The following is a 16,947-nucleotide window of genomic DNA, read 5'->3' on the forward strand; positions in this document are numbered from 1 at the left end:
AAAGATGTTTTTTCCCCGATCGCCTGATGGTCTGCTGTTTGTGTCTAACAACATTATATATATATATCTCATTTGCATAATAAAATTACAGTGCAAATTAATTTACTTTTGTTAAATCCTCTTTGAAGTCAATTTATATATATTTTCTCTAGGTTTTATTAGACATGCACCGATTTTAAAATTTTGGCCGATACCGATAACCGATAATTCTTTATATTGGAAAGTCGATAACCGATATATTGGCCGATAAATCTAAATTCAAATTTTTATATCATTTTTGAGAGCCTGATTACAAAGACAAAAGTTTTACCATTAAAAGCCATGTCCCAAGCACACAATTATAATGTTTTCATTATAATTTTACGTAGCCTATATGACAGACTTGCGACTTGAAGACTTGAAGTGAAGATTCAAAATCATATTTCAAGCAATTCAAAACCATAATGGCGGTCAGTGCACATCTGAAGTGTCTCAGCTGAAGGAAATAATCCATTATTTATCGGCTTTGATACATCAGCCAAATTTCTTATTGAGCTGATAACCATAACATTAAAAATTAACACATTTTGGCTAATATCGATATGGTGGCCGATATATTGTGCATCCCTAGGTTTTATGAGTTTATTTGTATAAATTCCGAATTAGTTATAATTTTAAATTCGCTAAGTACGTTAAACCTTTTTTTAATAAATCTCACGTGTCAATGCATCTCATGTTTATATAGACAATTACATGAAAATGCCTCTTTTACAACGAACATCAATTCAATGTCTGAATTAATCATTTTCAGGTTTTGGGGGCATTTTAAGAATTTTTTATGATGATATTTATATACTGATTAATTATACTGTTTATTTTGTACATATTAAGCAGTTTTGTGTTAAAATATTTGTAATCAATTTTTTTTTTTTTTTTTTTAAATGGTGCATATACTGTGCATTTCTACAAACGTGTTTTAAAAAGTGTTTTAAAGGGGACCTATAATGCCCCTTTTACAAGATGTAATATAAGTCTCTGGTGTCCCCAGAATGTGTCTGCGAACACGCCGTTTTTGTGTGTGTCCCTTTAAATCCAAATGAGCTGCTACTCACGGCCCCCTTTCCAAAAGAGGGCGGAGCTTTAACAGCTCGTTCTTCAGTTGCTCAACAACAAAGCTGGAGAATCTCACGCAGCCAAAATGACAATTGTCAGTAACGGTGTTCAGCCTTACATTGTTCAAACCGGAGTCAGACACTGATGGAGAGACTCAGGAAGAAGTTACAACTTTTAGAATGAAACTGGACATTTCTGAATGGTTAGTGGATAAATTTATGTAGTTGCTGTGGAGTTGATTTAACTCATTGACTAGAACGTAAAATGTGCATGGTAACAACACTCTACTACAGCAACTCTTCCTCTTCTCTAAAGCAGCCCAACATGGCCTCACTCCCTTTGTTGTGTATTTTCTGGGGTGGGGTTTATGTAAATTTTGGGGTTTGTGATGTCACCAGCCCGGGAAGAAGCTTCTTGTAGTCCCTACCAGCTGTTTGTTGTAGTCCTTAAAAAGCGATTTCTGTAAAAGAAAATATCTCCCTTTGCATTGAGTGTACTTTGAGTGTTGTAACTTTGCAGATGTTGTTTATGCTCAAACAGCAACATTACACACTAACTAAAGTTAAAAAAGTGAAATCATAATCAAGGACCCCTTTAAACTTTAAGATTTTTTTTCTTTTTCGTCATTTTGGACATCCTCATTTGTCTTTGACCGAAATACAATGTTATTGTTTGATTTCCATATTTATGTACCAGAGTACTGATTACCATATTCAGATACTATGGTACTTTCTGATTACCATATTTATGTACCATGGTATTGTTTGATTGCCACAGCTCAGCACCCAAACGCTAGACCACTGCACCAAATCACATTTTTGAATATGTATTTCATCAATGCTGTAGAGTAGATGATTAGTTCAGCCTCTGCAGTGAACTGACACTTCCATATGGACTATAATTTGTAGTTATTTGTATGTCTTTTCAAGTCAGGCTTCATAAAGCACTTTCAGAATATTATCCAGCTCCAATCAACCAATCAGAGCTTTAGAAACTTCAACACACACGCCGCTCCTCAGATTATACAGGCCATTAAAAAAAATCAGCCTTAGCTGAAGAATAAGGTCAAAAAATATCATGTAACGTTTAATTGGAACAGCTCCCAAGTGATCCGGAGACTGAATTTATTTTTCTCGGCACTGAGGGAAGGGAGCATATTTCATGGATTATGGCTTATGAAGACTGAAAATGGGATTAACAGGGTAGAAGGAATGGAAAAACGGACTGAGTGACTGAGCAACTGACTGCTCGGGAAATTATATATGTAAGCAACAATTCGTTTTTTCCTCTCGCCGACCTGCAGTGAAAGATTGGATTCCTTGTTCATTTTGTGTGTGTGTGCGTGTGTGTGCGCGCGCATGCTTTTTCTAAATGTGTGGCATGAATTTCTCCCTCGCCCGCTCCGGCTTTTTATGTTTCAACGGAGAAAAGTGCTTAGCTGTGTGATAAGCGGGATATGCACAATAAGGTTAATGGAGAGACTGTCAACAGGCAGTAAGCTGCCAGGCCTCTCCTAATGGGGTGCTAATCAGTGCGAGGGAAAAGCCCTACTGGGGAAACAAGCAGCTGCTCGGGTGGCTGGATACAGTTACTGTTGCCGCGTAGATGCATAAAAACACGGGCGGTGGCATTATGATGTCACACAGAAAGGCACTGAACCTTACTTGAAAGCCGAATGGGGCAATCCGTTGCTTAAATCACTGTAAACGAAACACAAAGTGACTTTATTTGATGATATTTGGTTTTTGTAGTGCATGGATACAGCCTCCTGTTTGCTAAAGCAATATGACACGAGAGACCTCGCGGTACAGTGTTTACCCCATTTAAAGGTGTGCTCACACTATATTTCATAAGTTTGGGGACCTCTAAGCTACAAATTAAAACATAATTAAATGTATGTAAGATATGTACAAAATCGTATGTACAAAAAAATCGTATGTACAAAATCAAATTTTAAGACTAATTGTAAATTTTATTTTAAGCACAAGCATCACAAGTTTATAAGATGAATTACATATTACATATTTAAAACTTTTTTCGTGTGAAAAATAAAAATTCTTCATGTCTTAAAATAGCTTGAATGTAACTCTACACCCTTGCTTCATTTAGTATACACGGATCTATGAATATGCTAATTAGCCCCGCCTCCACTCACTCGCACGAGCTCAAAGATCCACTCAGTCAACTTACTGAGGTAAACGCTACACAATGGTATCATATTTTACAATGTCGGACACATAACGGTAATTAATATGATTAGCGTTTTGTTTGACTATGTTATCAAACAGCTAATAATGTCTTGCTAATGTTACACAAACCATGTTCACATTCGCGAGTATAATACGAATAGTCTTTAATCCAAAAACTTATGGAAATGGCAGGAGAAACTCAGGGAACAGGAGAACACAACCACCTAACATAGATGATACAGGACAAAGAACTGAACAAAACAGGGAGTTCTTATACCAGAACTAAATGAGGGAACTAATGAGTTAATTAATAGGACAACAGGTGAACTGAATCATGAACACACTGGTACACACTAGGAAACTGGGTCACAGGGAAAACAGAACTAACACAATGAAACTCAACCTGAACATAACATTACATTACTTTTATCATTTATTTTTTAATTCTATCATTTAAAACACCATCATCATCATCTGTTGTTGATAACCGTTTAAGTTCTGTAATAATTTACATGTTTACAGCCTAGTGTGACTGCATGTCATTGGGTTTTAGCCACAACATTATGCAAAGATGCGGATGTTCTGTAAGTAATGAAATGTATTAATCATAATAAACAATTCCTCTGTGCATAATATAGTTCATTAGCCTAGACGTAGGCTGTTTACATTGGCCACCATGGCAACATGGCACATTAATATAGAATTCAATTGATGTGGTTCGTCCAATCAGTCGAATTAGTCAGAACTACATCCCGGCGTGATGAGTTATGTACTGGTAAACTCTGACGTTACCTCCCCGCTCTTTAGTTAACAAGCTCTTCAGCTTATCTCTAACCTTTAAGCCACGTTCAGCAAACACTCCATCCCTGGCTTGTTTAATTCATAATTAAGTAGTGATTGGAGCTTGTTAATGAGAACAAGCAAACTGACATTAAGAGGGAAGGGGCAGGAAATGTCTTCAGGGTGCAGTTGCCTTTAATTTGAGAAGAATATACACAGGCAATGGATGTTGTTAACAGGTTTGTTAAGAGAAAACATGGGGGAAGTTTCTAATTGACATTAGTCTTAGCAGAAAACAACTGGCCAAACTATTAGGATATTTAAAGGCAGTTATGTTGTAAAACTGGATGGATAGGTAGTTGATTTAGATAACTTGAGAGAATTAACGATAGATAGATAGATAGATAGATAGATAGATAGATGTTTTTGTTTTTTTTCTCTAATTGCATTTGAAACATGCTGCTTTGCTTTCATATTATAGCGTGAGTTTATTAGTTATGGTTGGAGGAATTATCAGGAGAGCTTAAAAAAAATATTTTGCAAATGGTGGTTTTGGATCAAGCTAATGATGTCATGTACTAAAACTTTTGAGTGCACGCACATGATGGAAGCAGCTGCGCCCCGATTCTAAACGGCAAAAACTTGATGCAAAGCCCATTATAGTCCATTAGCAGAATCACCTGTGCTAAATATCTATGACTGCAATCTGTTAGCGCTCCTCCATGAGTTGTAATTTTTCCCCCTCATTTTCATCACCTTGAATCAGCCTCTTGTGGAGGTACTTCAGAACTTTTAAAGAGATTGTTGTGTAATTTACTCAAATGAGCAGCAGGTCAGAAGTTGATTTGTAAAATGGTGATTTGTTGATCTGTTTGTCTTTCTGTCGTTCGTCCATCCATCCATCCATCCATTCATTCATTCATTCATTCATCCATCCATCCATCCATCCCTCTTTTTCCCTCCATCCATTAACCCATTCACCCATCCATCCATCCACCCATCCATCCATTAACCCATCCACCCATCTATCTATCTATCTATCTATCTATCTATCTATCTATCTATCTATCCCCCTCTCCACCCATCCGTCCATCTCTCCATCCCTCTCTCTCCATTCATTCATCCATCCATCCATCTCTCTCCATCCCTCTTTCTCCATCTATCTATCCATCCATCTATCATCCATCCATCCATCCATCCATCCATCCATCCATTAACCCATTCACCCATCCATCCATCCATCCACCCACCCAGCATCCATTAACCCATCTGTCTATCTATCTATCTATCCCCCTCTCCATCCATCCATCCATCCTTCCTTCCTTCAAAATTATCTTAAATTCTGCATCGTTTGCTACCTCAATTCAAATTCAGTTCTAATCCAGTAATTGGAAAATTTCATTCTGAATTAAATTCTGAATGTTTTACAAAGGGAATTTAATGATGCTACGTCAAATATGATCTGATTTTGTGTATTTTTTTGCTTTCAGTGAGCTTCCAAGGTACTGTTTGATGCTTGAAGTGTCATTAGCTGAATTTGTGTATTGTTACAGAATGTACTGCATTTGATGAGGAACTTACTTCTTGACTATTCAAAGTATGTTCCATAAGTATACAAGTGTCTGGAAAGTTTCCATCTGATGTATACTTCAAAATCTTGGCAGAAGTAGCAGGCAATCTGAGTATTTGTCATGTATGGATTCATAATTACTGCATATTAAGATTTGATGTACTGTTCTTTACATGTTAAATGCTAGAAAAGTAGACACACTGTGTAGTAGGGACTGTCTGCATAAGATTTTATGTGGTTCTGAGCCACGTATCACACATATAACATTTTAGCAGAGTATCATGACAGCTGAAACCATTTTCAGTGACTGAGCTGTGCGTTTTCTCATTAAACACACCCAACCAGAGTTTCGTCTTATCAGAGTCGCTTTCTGATGCCTGTGGACAGTGTATTTGTTTACGGGCCAGTCGTCTGGTGTAATTTATCATTAGCTCACCGTTGTCATCTTCCGCAGAACTAAAGGTGATTCATCGTGCTCATTTTGCAGTATGAAGACACGCTATCCTTCCTCTCTCTGCAGTCGCCACCTGTGCGCACCTCGTGCCTCCACAGGGAGTAAATCCTTCTTTACAAACACCCAATATGAAAATGAGATTTATTGCTGCACTGATATGCAAACCTGTGCAGATTGATGGAGGTCCGGGTTAAAGAGTTGCATCATTGTTAAGCGTGCTGCTTTTTGGCGCGGGCAGACGGTACGCTGGGTGGCTAGCCGCTCTGATTTATGGCTCCTCTGCCTGCAAATTGCTTTTACTGCCACCCTGATTATTGTTCGGTGTTAAATAGATTACAGATTGTCCGGAATATCCTAGGATGCACAACTGGGGTGAAGAAGAGTTGTTTTGCAACCAACACCTCTCTGCACCCATCAATAAGAGATAATCATCAATCAATTAATGTTGATGAACCTTGTTTCCCTCTTCAGATTGTGCTTTGCATGTGCTGTTGTTTCTGACCTGCTAATATATCTCAGGATATGTAGTTTTCCATCAGTGCGTCAGAAGTCACGTCAATATAAAATAGTGTCTTTGATAAATGCTGCAATCGGTTACGGGTAGAGTAGACCGTAATGACTCTTCGAGCGCAACTTGACACGCAGGACTAAGGAAGATATTCATTTACCGCTTCATCAGTGTGATCTGCCGAGAGAACCGCGCTTCGTAAAACTGGAGATGGATGCAACTGCTGTGTAATAGGGTTTTTAGCCTCAGATTGCTGGATTTTAAGTTCTTCCTGCCCTAATGGCCTCAATTTTCTTTCCTAGCATCTCTGGCGTGTTTGTGCGCGACTGAATGCTACATTTGTAGGCAAAGTTTCAGTCGAATAGACGTTATTTATTGTTCTTAAGCTCAATAAACTGGAATCAGTGTCAGTGAAAGTCGAATCAGTTGTGATGTTTATGAGTCAGGATTATTTGTGCTTTGCTCTGAGCCTGAGTTAAAACGTATTGTCTTTTTCTGTCATTTTTCAGGGCTGCCCGCAAATTCTGCCCAGCAGCGACATCCTGGTACCGGCGGGGATCGTTCGGCCAATCACATTGCGAGCTCGAAACTTGCCCCAGCCTCAGTCTGGACAAAAGAACTATGAGTGCGTCTTTAACATCCAGGGCAAAGTCCAGCGCATTCCCGCGGTCCGATTCAACAGCTCCTGCATCCAGTGCCAGAACACTTCGGTAAGAGCACTTTCTAAGACAACGACTCTCTTTCACATACGAACTGCACTTCAGTTTATGAACACATGATGAATAGTGGCTATTAATGTAGAAAAAATGGATTTTCTTCACAGCAATGGCTAAATCTGAGGGTTCAAGTTGATATTTTTTAGCAACAGCAGAATTTCTTAAAGGAACAGTTCACATAAAAATATTTTTTTTATTATTATTTATTCACCTTGATGTCAGACATTATAAATATCAATGTGATGTTTGGTTTTAGAGACTCAAGAGCCAATGACTTTAATATCCGGATTTCCATCCACACACACCCACACCCATTTAAGATTTTTTTTTTTTTTTTTTTTAAATGTAATACAAAGTTCTGTCATGAAACTCTAGATGGCACAGGCTAATAGGTCCTTTAACTCAACCTGCTCATTATCACATCATTATCTATAGGACACAGCTGATTGGTTCCTGCTGTATCAGTAGCCAATGAGCTTGCGTACTCATCCTTCAGATACATGGGTAGCATTTGAATTAGTAGCGCAGCGCGCTTTCAGAAACTCTCCATCTTCCCCAGCTCCACTTGTATAGCTCTTCTACGGGTAATTCATGTACGCCATATTGTACAGCAGCAGCATGTCTTTCTTGCTCACAGCAGCATGTCGTGTATGTATTCGCAGTAGCAAGTCCCGTACTTGCTCTGCAGCAGCAGCAATAACTTACACCAGCATCAGCAATAAAAGCAACAGCAGCGTAGCAGATCTATTCCGCCAAGACCAAACATACCAACATTGTCATAGCCATTACCATGCCAGACACTCCAAGAGTTGTCATGACAGAAATGCATTTATTCAGCAAGGATGCACTAAATTGATTAAAAGTGACAGTAAAGATATTTTCATTGTTACAAATGATTTCTATTTCAAATAAATGCTGTTCTTTTGAACTGTCTATTGATCAAAGAATAATGGGGGGAAAAAAAAAAAAAAATCATGGTTTCCCAAAAAAATATTAAGCAGACCCGTGCTGTCACAAGAAGAATCACACGAGATGTAAACATGGGAGCGATGCTGGCGTCCAAAAAGATGTTTATTACAAGCAGATGTGCATATTATGTAAATAAATATGGTTAAGAGCGTAAATAAAACAAAGGTTATTATTAGAAACAGTCTATTGAGGCTGGAGTTTCACTACGCTCAAGCAGCGCTGCAATAACCTTGTTCAGATTTACACTAAAACCACAATCCGTCCACTAGTCCCTTGCTACTAGAGAGAGCCATCATATATACACATCTTTCCCGCTCTTACTAAGTGGAACATTAACTTAACTCACCATATGATAAATAAATACATAATATGATTAAAAACAACATCAGTAAATACAATAAAAAGGACGGATTCAACCAAAACATAAATTTGCACAAACATTTCTATAAATTACCTAAAATGAGCACAGCCCTACAGGTTCTTGCTTTCTTTAAGGCCACGCCCACTCAGATAAAACAGGAAATGTAAACCAGCAAACTCCATGAAATATTATAAAATGCACAAGAACACAATAAAAACAGCAATGGAAGACAACTTCAATGTTTCTTGAGCAGCAAATCAACATATTAGAATGATTTCTGAAGGATCACATGACACTGAAGACTGGAGTAATGATGCTATCACAGGTATAAATTACATTTAATATATATTAAAATAGAAATAGTTACTTTAAACTATTAAATTCAGGATGGGAACTTAATGTAAATGCAGTTTCCAAAATTTGCTTTTAACAAAGATTAATTAGCATATTCACTTTCTTTCATTTCCATTTTGCATGCCAGAATTAAATTTTGTTCTCTTGAACACTTGGGATGGAAATGATGCTATTTTTTTTCTTTTCTTTTTTTTCTTTTCTATTTCTTTTTACGATATTCTGATTACTTGCATAAATTAAATTCACAACTTGAATGGGCAAAATAGCTAGCTAATACCAACCTGCGCCATATTTGTTTATTAATAAACAAAGACTTACATTTGCATCTGTTTATCACTCAAAGCTTCACTTTTAGTCATATGGACTTTTTTTCATGGTGCTTTATAGTATTTTTTGGAGCAGTTGAATGGAAAATATCTATTTGAAGATAGTTTACTTTCTGTGGTAAGCAGAAAATTAACACCGTACGGGTTTGGAATGACATGAGGGTGAGAAAATAATGACAGAATTGTTATTTTTGAGTGAACTTTTCCTTTTAATGTATCCTAAATGGCAACAATGTCATTTATTAATCAGCGTATTTTTCCAAGCGTAGCCTCACCCCAGATGGCATTTGAATAATTGTCATACGAACAGATGCATTGTTTTCTCTCATTATATTTGGCTTTGTGACATTATTTTTCCATTTAAAAAATTAGCATGAGCTTCAAATCGTCGCTTGTAGGGCAAAGAGGTGGTGATGAATTTGTCTGAAGTGTGCCGAGAAAGCCAAGGTGACTTCTCACTGAACCGCTGATCATAAAATATACGAATCTTTATCCGGGTAAATCGGCAAAGACATCAATTTATAACGCTGAAACTGTTGTTTTCTCAATCCCAGTGAAAAATGGAGCATGTCAAGATGTTGACATTGAGAATGTTTCTCTCTCTCTCTGTCCTCCCTTTCGCTTTCATATGCAGGCAGCACAGGCCGTCTGTGACCCATCTGGTTGTCACAGTAACCTCAGGGAATCTTGTAAGATAATTAGCTAGGCGCTGGACGTGCCTCATAATTTGGCACGACAGTGTGACCCGGTGAAAAGGAATGCGGTGAACCCGATTTGCCATGCTAGAGGTGGAGTGTGTGCCCTTTGACCTCTGTACCCTGACGGGGCCAAAGGTCAATCCACTAGCCCGAACCCTGCGACAAGACAATTGATGTCCCGTTGCAATTTAATAATGAGGATCATGTCTGTAGCGCTCGCCCGCTACTGGATTGATTGTCGTTCTTTCCAGGAATTGCACAAGCTGCCGTTCTCGGTTCGAAGGTCTCCTCGCAGGACCCCGGTGCAACTGTTGTCCTTCCATCTGTTTTGACTCATCTCCTCCTGTTCATCAGTCTCCCTGTCTGTGACCCGCGCTGCTGTCTCCGACAGCGCTATGCATTTAAATTGGAATTGAAATGTAGCGACTTGTGCAGTCTAAACACAGCCTCGGACCTGAAGGCATTTAGATGCAAAGTGAGTTCTCCGGCCGCCTGTCAGGGATGATGCTGGTGCATATTGACTATATGGAGGGCAACAGGTTTTTTATTTACTTATCGCAGATGAATATTGACATGGGGATTTCTGTGCAGATCTTTTATTTATAAAGTCTTGCGAAACCAACAATTCACAGAATAACATCCTGTGTTATAACTAGGTGCGATGCGATAATTTGCCTGTACACACTGACTGCAAAACTGTTGCACACGTGACACAAATAGATTTGTAAATGACTGGCAATGTTTTTTACATGTAAGAGCTTTTATAGTGAATGGTAGGACATTATATAAAGTGTTTGTACAACTTTTTTTCTTTTTTTTTTTTTTAATTAAAGTACTGGGAAAAAGTACTCTTTTTCCTTTTCAAGAGTTATTTAAAGTTCCCAGCTGCAAACAAGTAATGTTGCTGTTCCTGTTTACTCACCAATGCTAATTTTTTACACTCATTTGGCACTTGGCCAGTGCTTATTTTGAGCCAGGTACATTTTTACCACTTTGTATTTGCTGTACAAGCAAATACAAACAAGTTTATAGTCATATTTTATTCTTTTATTTCACCTTTTCATTTTTATTTAATTTTATTGTATTTTTTTTTTTATTAAAAATTAAAAAATGAAGAAATTGTATTTATTTTGTTGCACTATTTATTTATTTATTTATTTATTAGAAATTTTAAATTAAACAATAAATAGTTTATTTGATAATTGGCCTGTATGGGGTGAGTTAATAGTGCATACATTTTATTTTTCACTTTCTAATTTAATTTGTTTTAATGTTTTATTAAAAATAAAGAAATGTTTTTTTTTTTTTTTTTAAAGAAATTAAGCAATAAATAATTTGTTTAGAAAAAAAAAAAAAAGAAAAGAAAACATTTGTGATTAATGTCCATAAAAGTCTTATTTTATTTTGAAGCATCTGTATGAACTCTTTGGGCCCTACCGGCGCAATGTGACACCAGGCGCGACAAAAGTGTTTTTTTGCTAGTTTCAGCCCAGTGCAGTTATTTTCACGTCCAGCGGCCACATTGTTTAAATAGCAAATGCACTCGCGGCCATCTGTTCGCCCATGGGTGTGCTGGTCTGAAAACAATGTGTGTTCAGGCGCATTATTGGCGTATTGCTATTTTGAGGCAACTGAAAATGACTGTGCCATTGACCAACAAAAACCTGGTCTAAAGTCTTTTTTTTGTTGTTATTTAAAGGGCACATTAGTAATATGCGCCTATAGGCAGGAGCACAACACACGTACACTTTGCTTGTTACACACACAGGGATGCGCAGCAGCACACAAACATGCCAAATATTAAAAATAAAAGGATTACAATGTAAAACATTATTATTGTGTTCAACATAAAAATGCCTACATGTCATAATGGATAGTATCAGAATTGCCTATTTGCAGTAATGACGAATGAAATTGGCTAATTATTTGACCAATCGTGGCAATACACACATGTATTTAAACTGACTCGTCAGGTTGAGGGTGTCTGTATTCCACCATGTAAATAGCAATCCGCCATGGTGCAAGCGCAACTAGCTTTTAAAGGGTGTGGGAGATGACACTCTGATTGGATTATTGCATGTTACGCCCAAAACACACCCATGACTCATTAAGAGACTAGGTACAACCCAACCATTTTTTCCATTGTTAAACTAGCAAAAGTGGATTCGGACACGCCCTAAGTGCACCTGCGCCATGCTCTCAGATCGTTAAAATAGGGCCCTATATATAGGACACTACATGTTATTGCACGCCGTTATAATTGTTACTTTTAAAATTATTACACATTACATTGAGTTACCTCTAAAAAATATTACATTACTTGTTATGCTACATAATACATTTGCTACTTTTTCTCACTGTCAACTTGCTGTGTTCTAACAGTAGTGTCATGCTAGGCTTGCTTTTTTATTCAAACTGGTATTGTTTTTGTTAGTATTTGTCTTCTCAACATTGTTTGCAGACAGCTTCTTTAATTATGATGGGAGTAATCTAGTCACGATACACTTGTTGTGGTTTGCGGACTGCATAGGGTTACATGATTATATTGTGGGAAACAGAAAAGTATTCAGTTTGAATTTGTCACTCATGCACACTTCCATTCTACTATCTCCATGAAAGTAGTTGATCTGAAAGGGAAAACGGATTGTATCAGTTTCTCACCAATAATGAAAATGCAATGCATACTTGCGTTATGAATGGCATAGTTAGAAGCATTTGTGTGTGTTTTTCTGGACTGCAGTGTTTCTAGATGAGTTCTTTGTCTCTACCTCACTGTGATGGGAAACCAAATCCTCAGATTCTCACTGTTTCTCCTCATCTGATCCCATCCCCCCTTGTGTTTCTTATCTCTCAGTCTCTTTGTCTCTCACCTCATTGTGCTATCTGTGTTGGTCTGGGCATGCACAGATTAATTGATAGTGTGATTACCAGTGACACAGTAAAGAAAAAAGCACATCATCTCTCTCATGACATGCATCTTCCCTGAATAGCAATCGAACATCAGCGAAGACCTGATACAGATTACACTGACTCCCAGGAGAGTGTCATCGTCTGCCCGCCACTCCCTACCTCAGCACGTATCCTCTCTCTCATGCTTTCACACGAGGCAGCGAGAATCAATCAATATGGCCGTCAAGGCGAATGGCACAGCTTAGTCTTCTGGGAGCCGGCGGCAGGTGACTTTGAGACCGTGGGGTCCATGCTAATGAAATTGTGAGTGCCTTCAGATGGGAAACGTGGAATCAATCAGTTTCATCTTCTGTTTACACATCACCTGAGAATGTGTATGAAATGGTCAGCTATTTTTTTTTTTTTCAAACTCTTCTCAAGAAATGTAATCATATAGTTGTTCGTTTACTGATCGGTGAAGTAAATAGAAAAAGGATGAGGTTTTAGAGGTCATTCAGTCTGTTATGTTCTCTCAGTCATACTTTTTTAACTTCAGTTTAACCTCGTATTTGTGCTCAATCATGTTTTTGCTGCAATCATTTTTTTTTTAATAGTATTTCAGGTGTTTCATTCCTTTTTGGTTTTTATTTACATATATCATTGGTGTGAATTTATTCCTTGTTAGGTAGGATCATGTTTTCAACCACAATTTACTATATGTTTAATACACAATTCTTTATTCTGAATACAAAAGGCACTTTTTATAGCTACTTTTGTTGTAGCATGCTAGTGTGGATTATTAGCAGTTGCTGACGTTCTACACCTGTGAAAATCATAGCAGTTTTTATTGATGTTGAAAAGCCCTCACAGTGTTGAAGACAAAGGCACACAAGTTACTGGTGTTGTATTACAGCTAGTTAATCTGCTCTTATCTTGATGTAAGTGGTCTCCCTTAGGGCACGTCTCGCACTGGAATTGAGGGGTCATTATTTTTGACAAAAATCAAGTTAACTGGTCCTGCATTCCCCCTAATTTCTCGGCTGTTTCCCGTTCCTGCCTCGCCCTAGAATTCAGACAGCTGCCTTTTCAGTATCTCACAATGTTGCTATTGTGTAGCTTCCACATCACATACATTACAATGGATTTTACTGTACTCAGCAAGTCAAGTAGTGAGAAAACTAATGGATGCAATAATGAACAAAATGCTAATTGTATTAGCTAATAAATGAATCAGTGATTGTGTAGTCATGGTGTGTATGGGATAGTGATAAAAGTTCAGGGCTGGTGACCGATAGGTCCAATTCATGAGCTAGTCAACCAATGTGATTGTGTTCAAACATTTAAAGGGTTAGTTCACCCAAAAATGAAAATAATGTCATTTATTACTCACCCTTATGTCGTTCTATACCTGCAAGACTTTCGTTCATTTTCGGAACACAAATTAAGTTATTTTTGATTAAATCCGATGGCTCAGTGAGGCCTCTATAGACAGCAATGCTATTGAACTTCTCAAGATCCAGAAAGGTACTCAAAACATATTTAAAACAGTTCATGTGAGTTCAGTGGTTCAATCTTAATATAAAGCGACGAGAACTTTTTGTGTGCCAAAAAAAACAAAATAACGACTTTTCAATGATATCTACGGATGGCCGATTTCAAAACACTGCTTCAAATCAGTGATTCGGAGCGCCAAAGTCACGTGATTTCAGCAGTTTGGCATTTTGACACGCGATCTGAATCACTGATTCGAAACAAAAGATTTGAAGCAGTGTTGTGAAATGTTTTACATATGTTTTTAGTACCTTTCTGGATCTTAAGAAGTTCAATGGCATTGCTGTCTATAGAGGCCTCACTGAGCCATCGGATTTCATTATTTGTGTTCCGAAGATGAACGAAGGCCTTACGGGTGTACAACGACATGAGGGTGAGTAATAAATGACATTAATTTCATTTTTGGGTGAACTAACCCTTTAATACTAAATAGTAGTTTACTGAAAGTTGATTGGACAAAGCCAACTGACTACTTAGTACTCACTAGTAATGATGATATCAATTAAACAGCCAAATCATGTGAAAGCAAAGCAAGGATGGTATTCCAGTATGGTGTGCCTCAGGGGGATGGTACGGGTCCATTTATATTTCAAAAGATCTTATTATCAGTTTTGAAAGGAACAACATATACTCTCAGGAAGAAATATAAGGTGCTTACGTGTTCTGGAACTACCTTTTCAGTTGTTTACTTATTTAACCCTTTGACATGGCATGTCTCTCATATTTGACTATACTTTCTGTTCCAGGTTGACCACTCTTCTGTTGTGTGGCACTCAAGAATCAGTAATGCACAGCTATAGCTTGAAACATCTGCTTGTACAGTACATCATCTGTCAAAAGATAAATATGCTAGTCCCCACCAGAACATAATAACCACCTGCTTTCTGTCTGTACTTTTTAATTTTAGTCAAGAAAAAAAACCGTCTGTACTTAGTGTGCTTTTTGCTTGGCTGAAGCGAAATCCAAAGAAATTCACATTTTTTCCAAGAAGAGAGAGGTGTGCAAAATACTCCAAATGAGTCCATGAGCGTAAGTGTTGCTAAGCGCCGCTGACCCCTTAGCGACAGGCACCGGCCGTGTTACCGGGGAAACGTACCGCCAAAGGCCTTTTTTTACACAATGCCCAAGTTCTGAACCAGGCTCTTGATGGAGAGGGCCCTCACAAAGAACCCCATTATCCTCGATGCAGGGTAGCGGAAGCTTTTTGAATAAAAACACTTACATGTTATTTTTGTCAGGCATTTTGAACCACCTCACCCTCATTATTCTATTATTCTCATCAAGTGCTCAATCAGCCATTAGCCATTTTATTCCGTTCTACCAAGAGAAGTGTGTTTTAACGATCACCTGGGTTGCATGTGAACAGTTTTCGCCTGACTATGGCCAAAAAAAGTTTCTTAGGTAATTGTTTCGGTGCGGTCACGGGTGTTCTCTGCTTCTTGCACCAGTCTCTGTAAACTCTAAATGCTATTAGGTTGCCGTGTGGAAGCAGGTGGGCATTATTAAAATAAATTGATCAACTAATGCGGTGATCAATCTACTGTATATGTCCCAGGCGTAATGTATCACAATAACTGCGCCCTGAGCTTCTCGTGTTTTAAGAGGCTCAGCTGCACTAGAAACTCCAAATTAAGAAAGAGTGATACACCAGAAAAAATGCTTTGGTTTGCCTTAGGTCAGCGCATCCTCCTCATTTATGGTGACACACGTTGCTTGCGCATCCATGTGGCCGCCTTTCCTTATCCTCCTAGCTTTGGGAGAACCACTTGTGCCATTATTTATTTCCAGTGGCTCTCGACCAAACCAAATCACATCATAGTTGGACTGACAGAGGGTGTATCTTTTATCATAACCCAGAATTCCCCTCTCCCAACCTAGAAATTAGCCCATGACGCAACATTCGGTGAAGTGAATTATATGCTGTTATTACTGGACTGTCGTTAGTAATGGGATAGCTATGATTCAGTGATTAGGTTACCGTAAAGTAATGCCGCACACACAGCGGGCTCATTTTGTTCATACCATTGATGCCGTTGTGCCTTTTTTCGCTGAGTCTGCTCCAATTTGTAACTTAATTAAATGTACAGGTCCTCCATCATTAAGTTATATTGATTTTCATTCTGTCACTCGAAGAAGACACCATTGACAGGTCAACTGGAGCCGAGCGTATCCAGAGAGATGAGGTCTATGAAAACATCTTTTTAACAATAAAATCCCATTAAAGACTAAATACTTAGTTCCACCGAGTTCCACTTGAATTAATTGCAATCACTTAATTTCAAGAGAAGGCTGCATTTTCGAGAAGCAGCATTTTTTCCCCCTGAGTCAATATCTCTGGTTATTCATCATAGCTGCTGCCATAAATGGTAGCACCGTATTAACTTAGCTCCAATAAGTGGATTATTGAGCACACCAATTTTTAAGAGTGGTCTCTTAAAAAACCCACGTGCCGCTAGCAGATATTATAGCCTTTGATTAAACATGCAAACA

At 38.0% G+C, this 16,947-nt stretch overlaps 1 protein-coding gene across 1 annotated transcript in view; it reads left to right on the top strand.

Annotated features, from left to right (window-relative positions):
- The window catches only part of plxna3 (plexin A3), a 182,977-nt gene that overhangs the window by 127,217 nt on the left and 38,813 nt on the right, over positions 1-16,947 (top strand). Inside the window, 1 exon segment of the mRNA XM_051903241.1 lies at positions 7,103-7,303. Within this exon segment, the coding sequence (XP_051759201.1) occupies positions 7,103-7,303 (201 nt within the window).

This window comes from Ctenopharyngodon idella, chromosome 8 (genome assembly GCF_019924925.1).
Source record: "Ctenopharyngodon idella isolate HZGC_01 chromosome 8, HZGC01, whole genome shotgun sequence".
In the NCBI taxonomy this organism is placed as follows: Eukaryota; Metazoa; Chordata; class Actinopteri; order Cypriniformes; family Xenocyprididae; genus Ctenopharyngodon; species Ctenopharyngodon idella.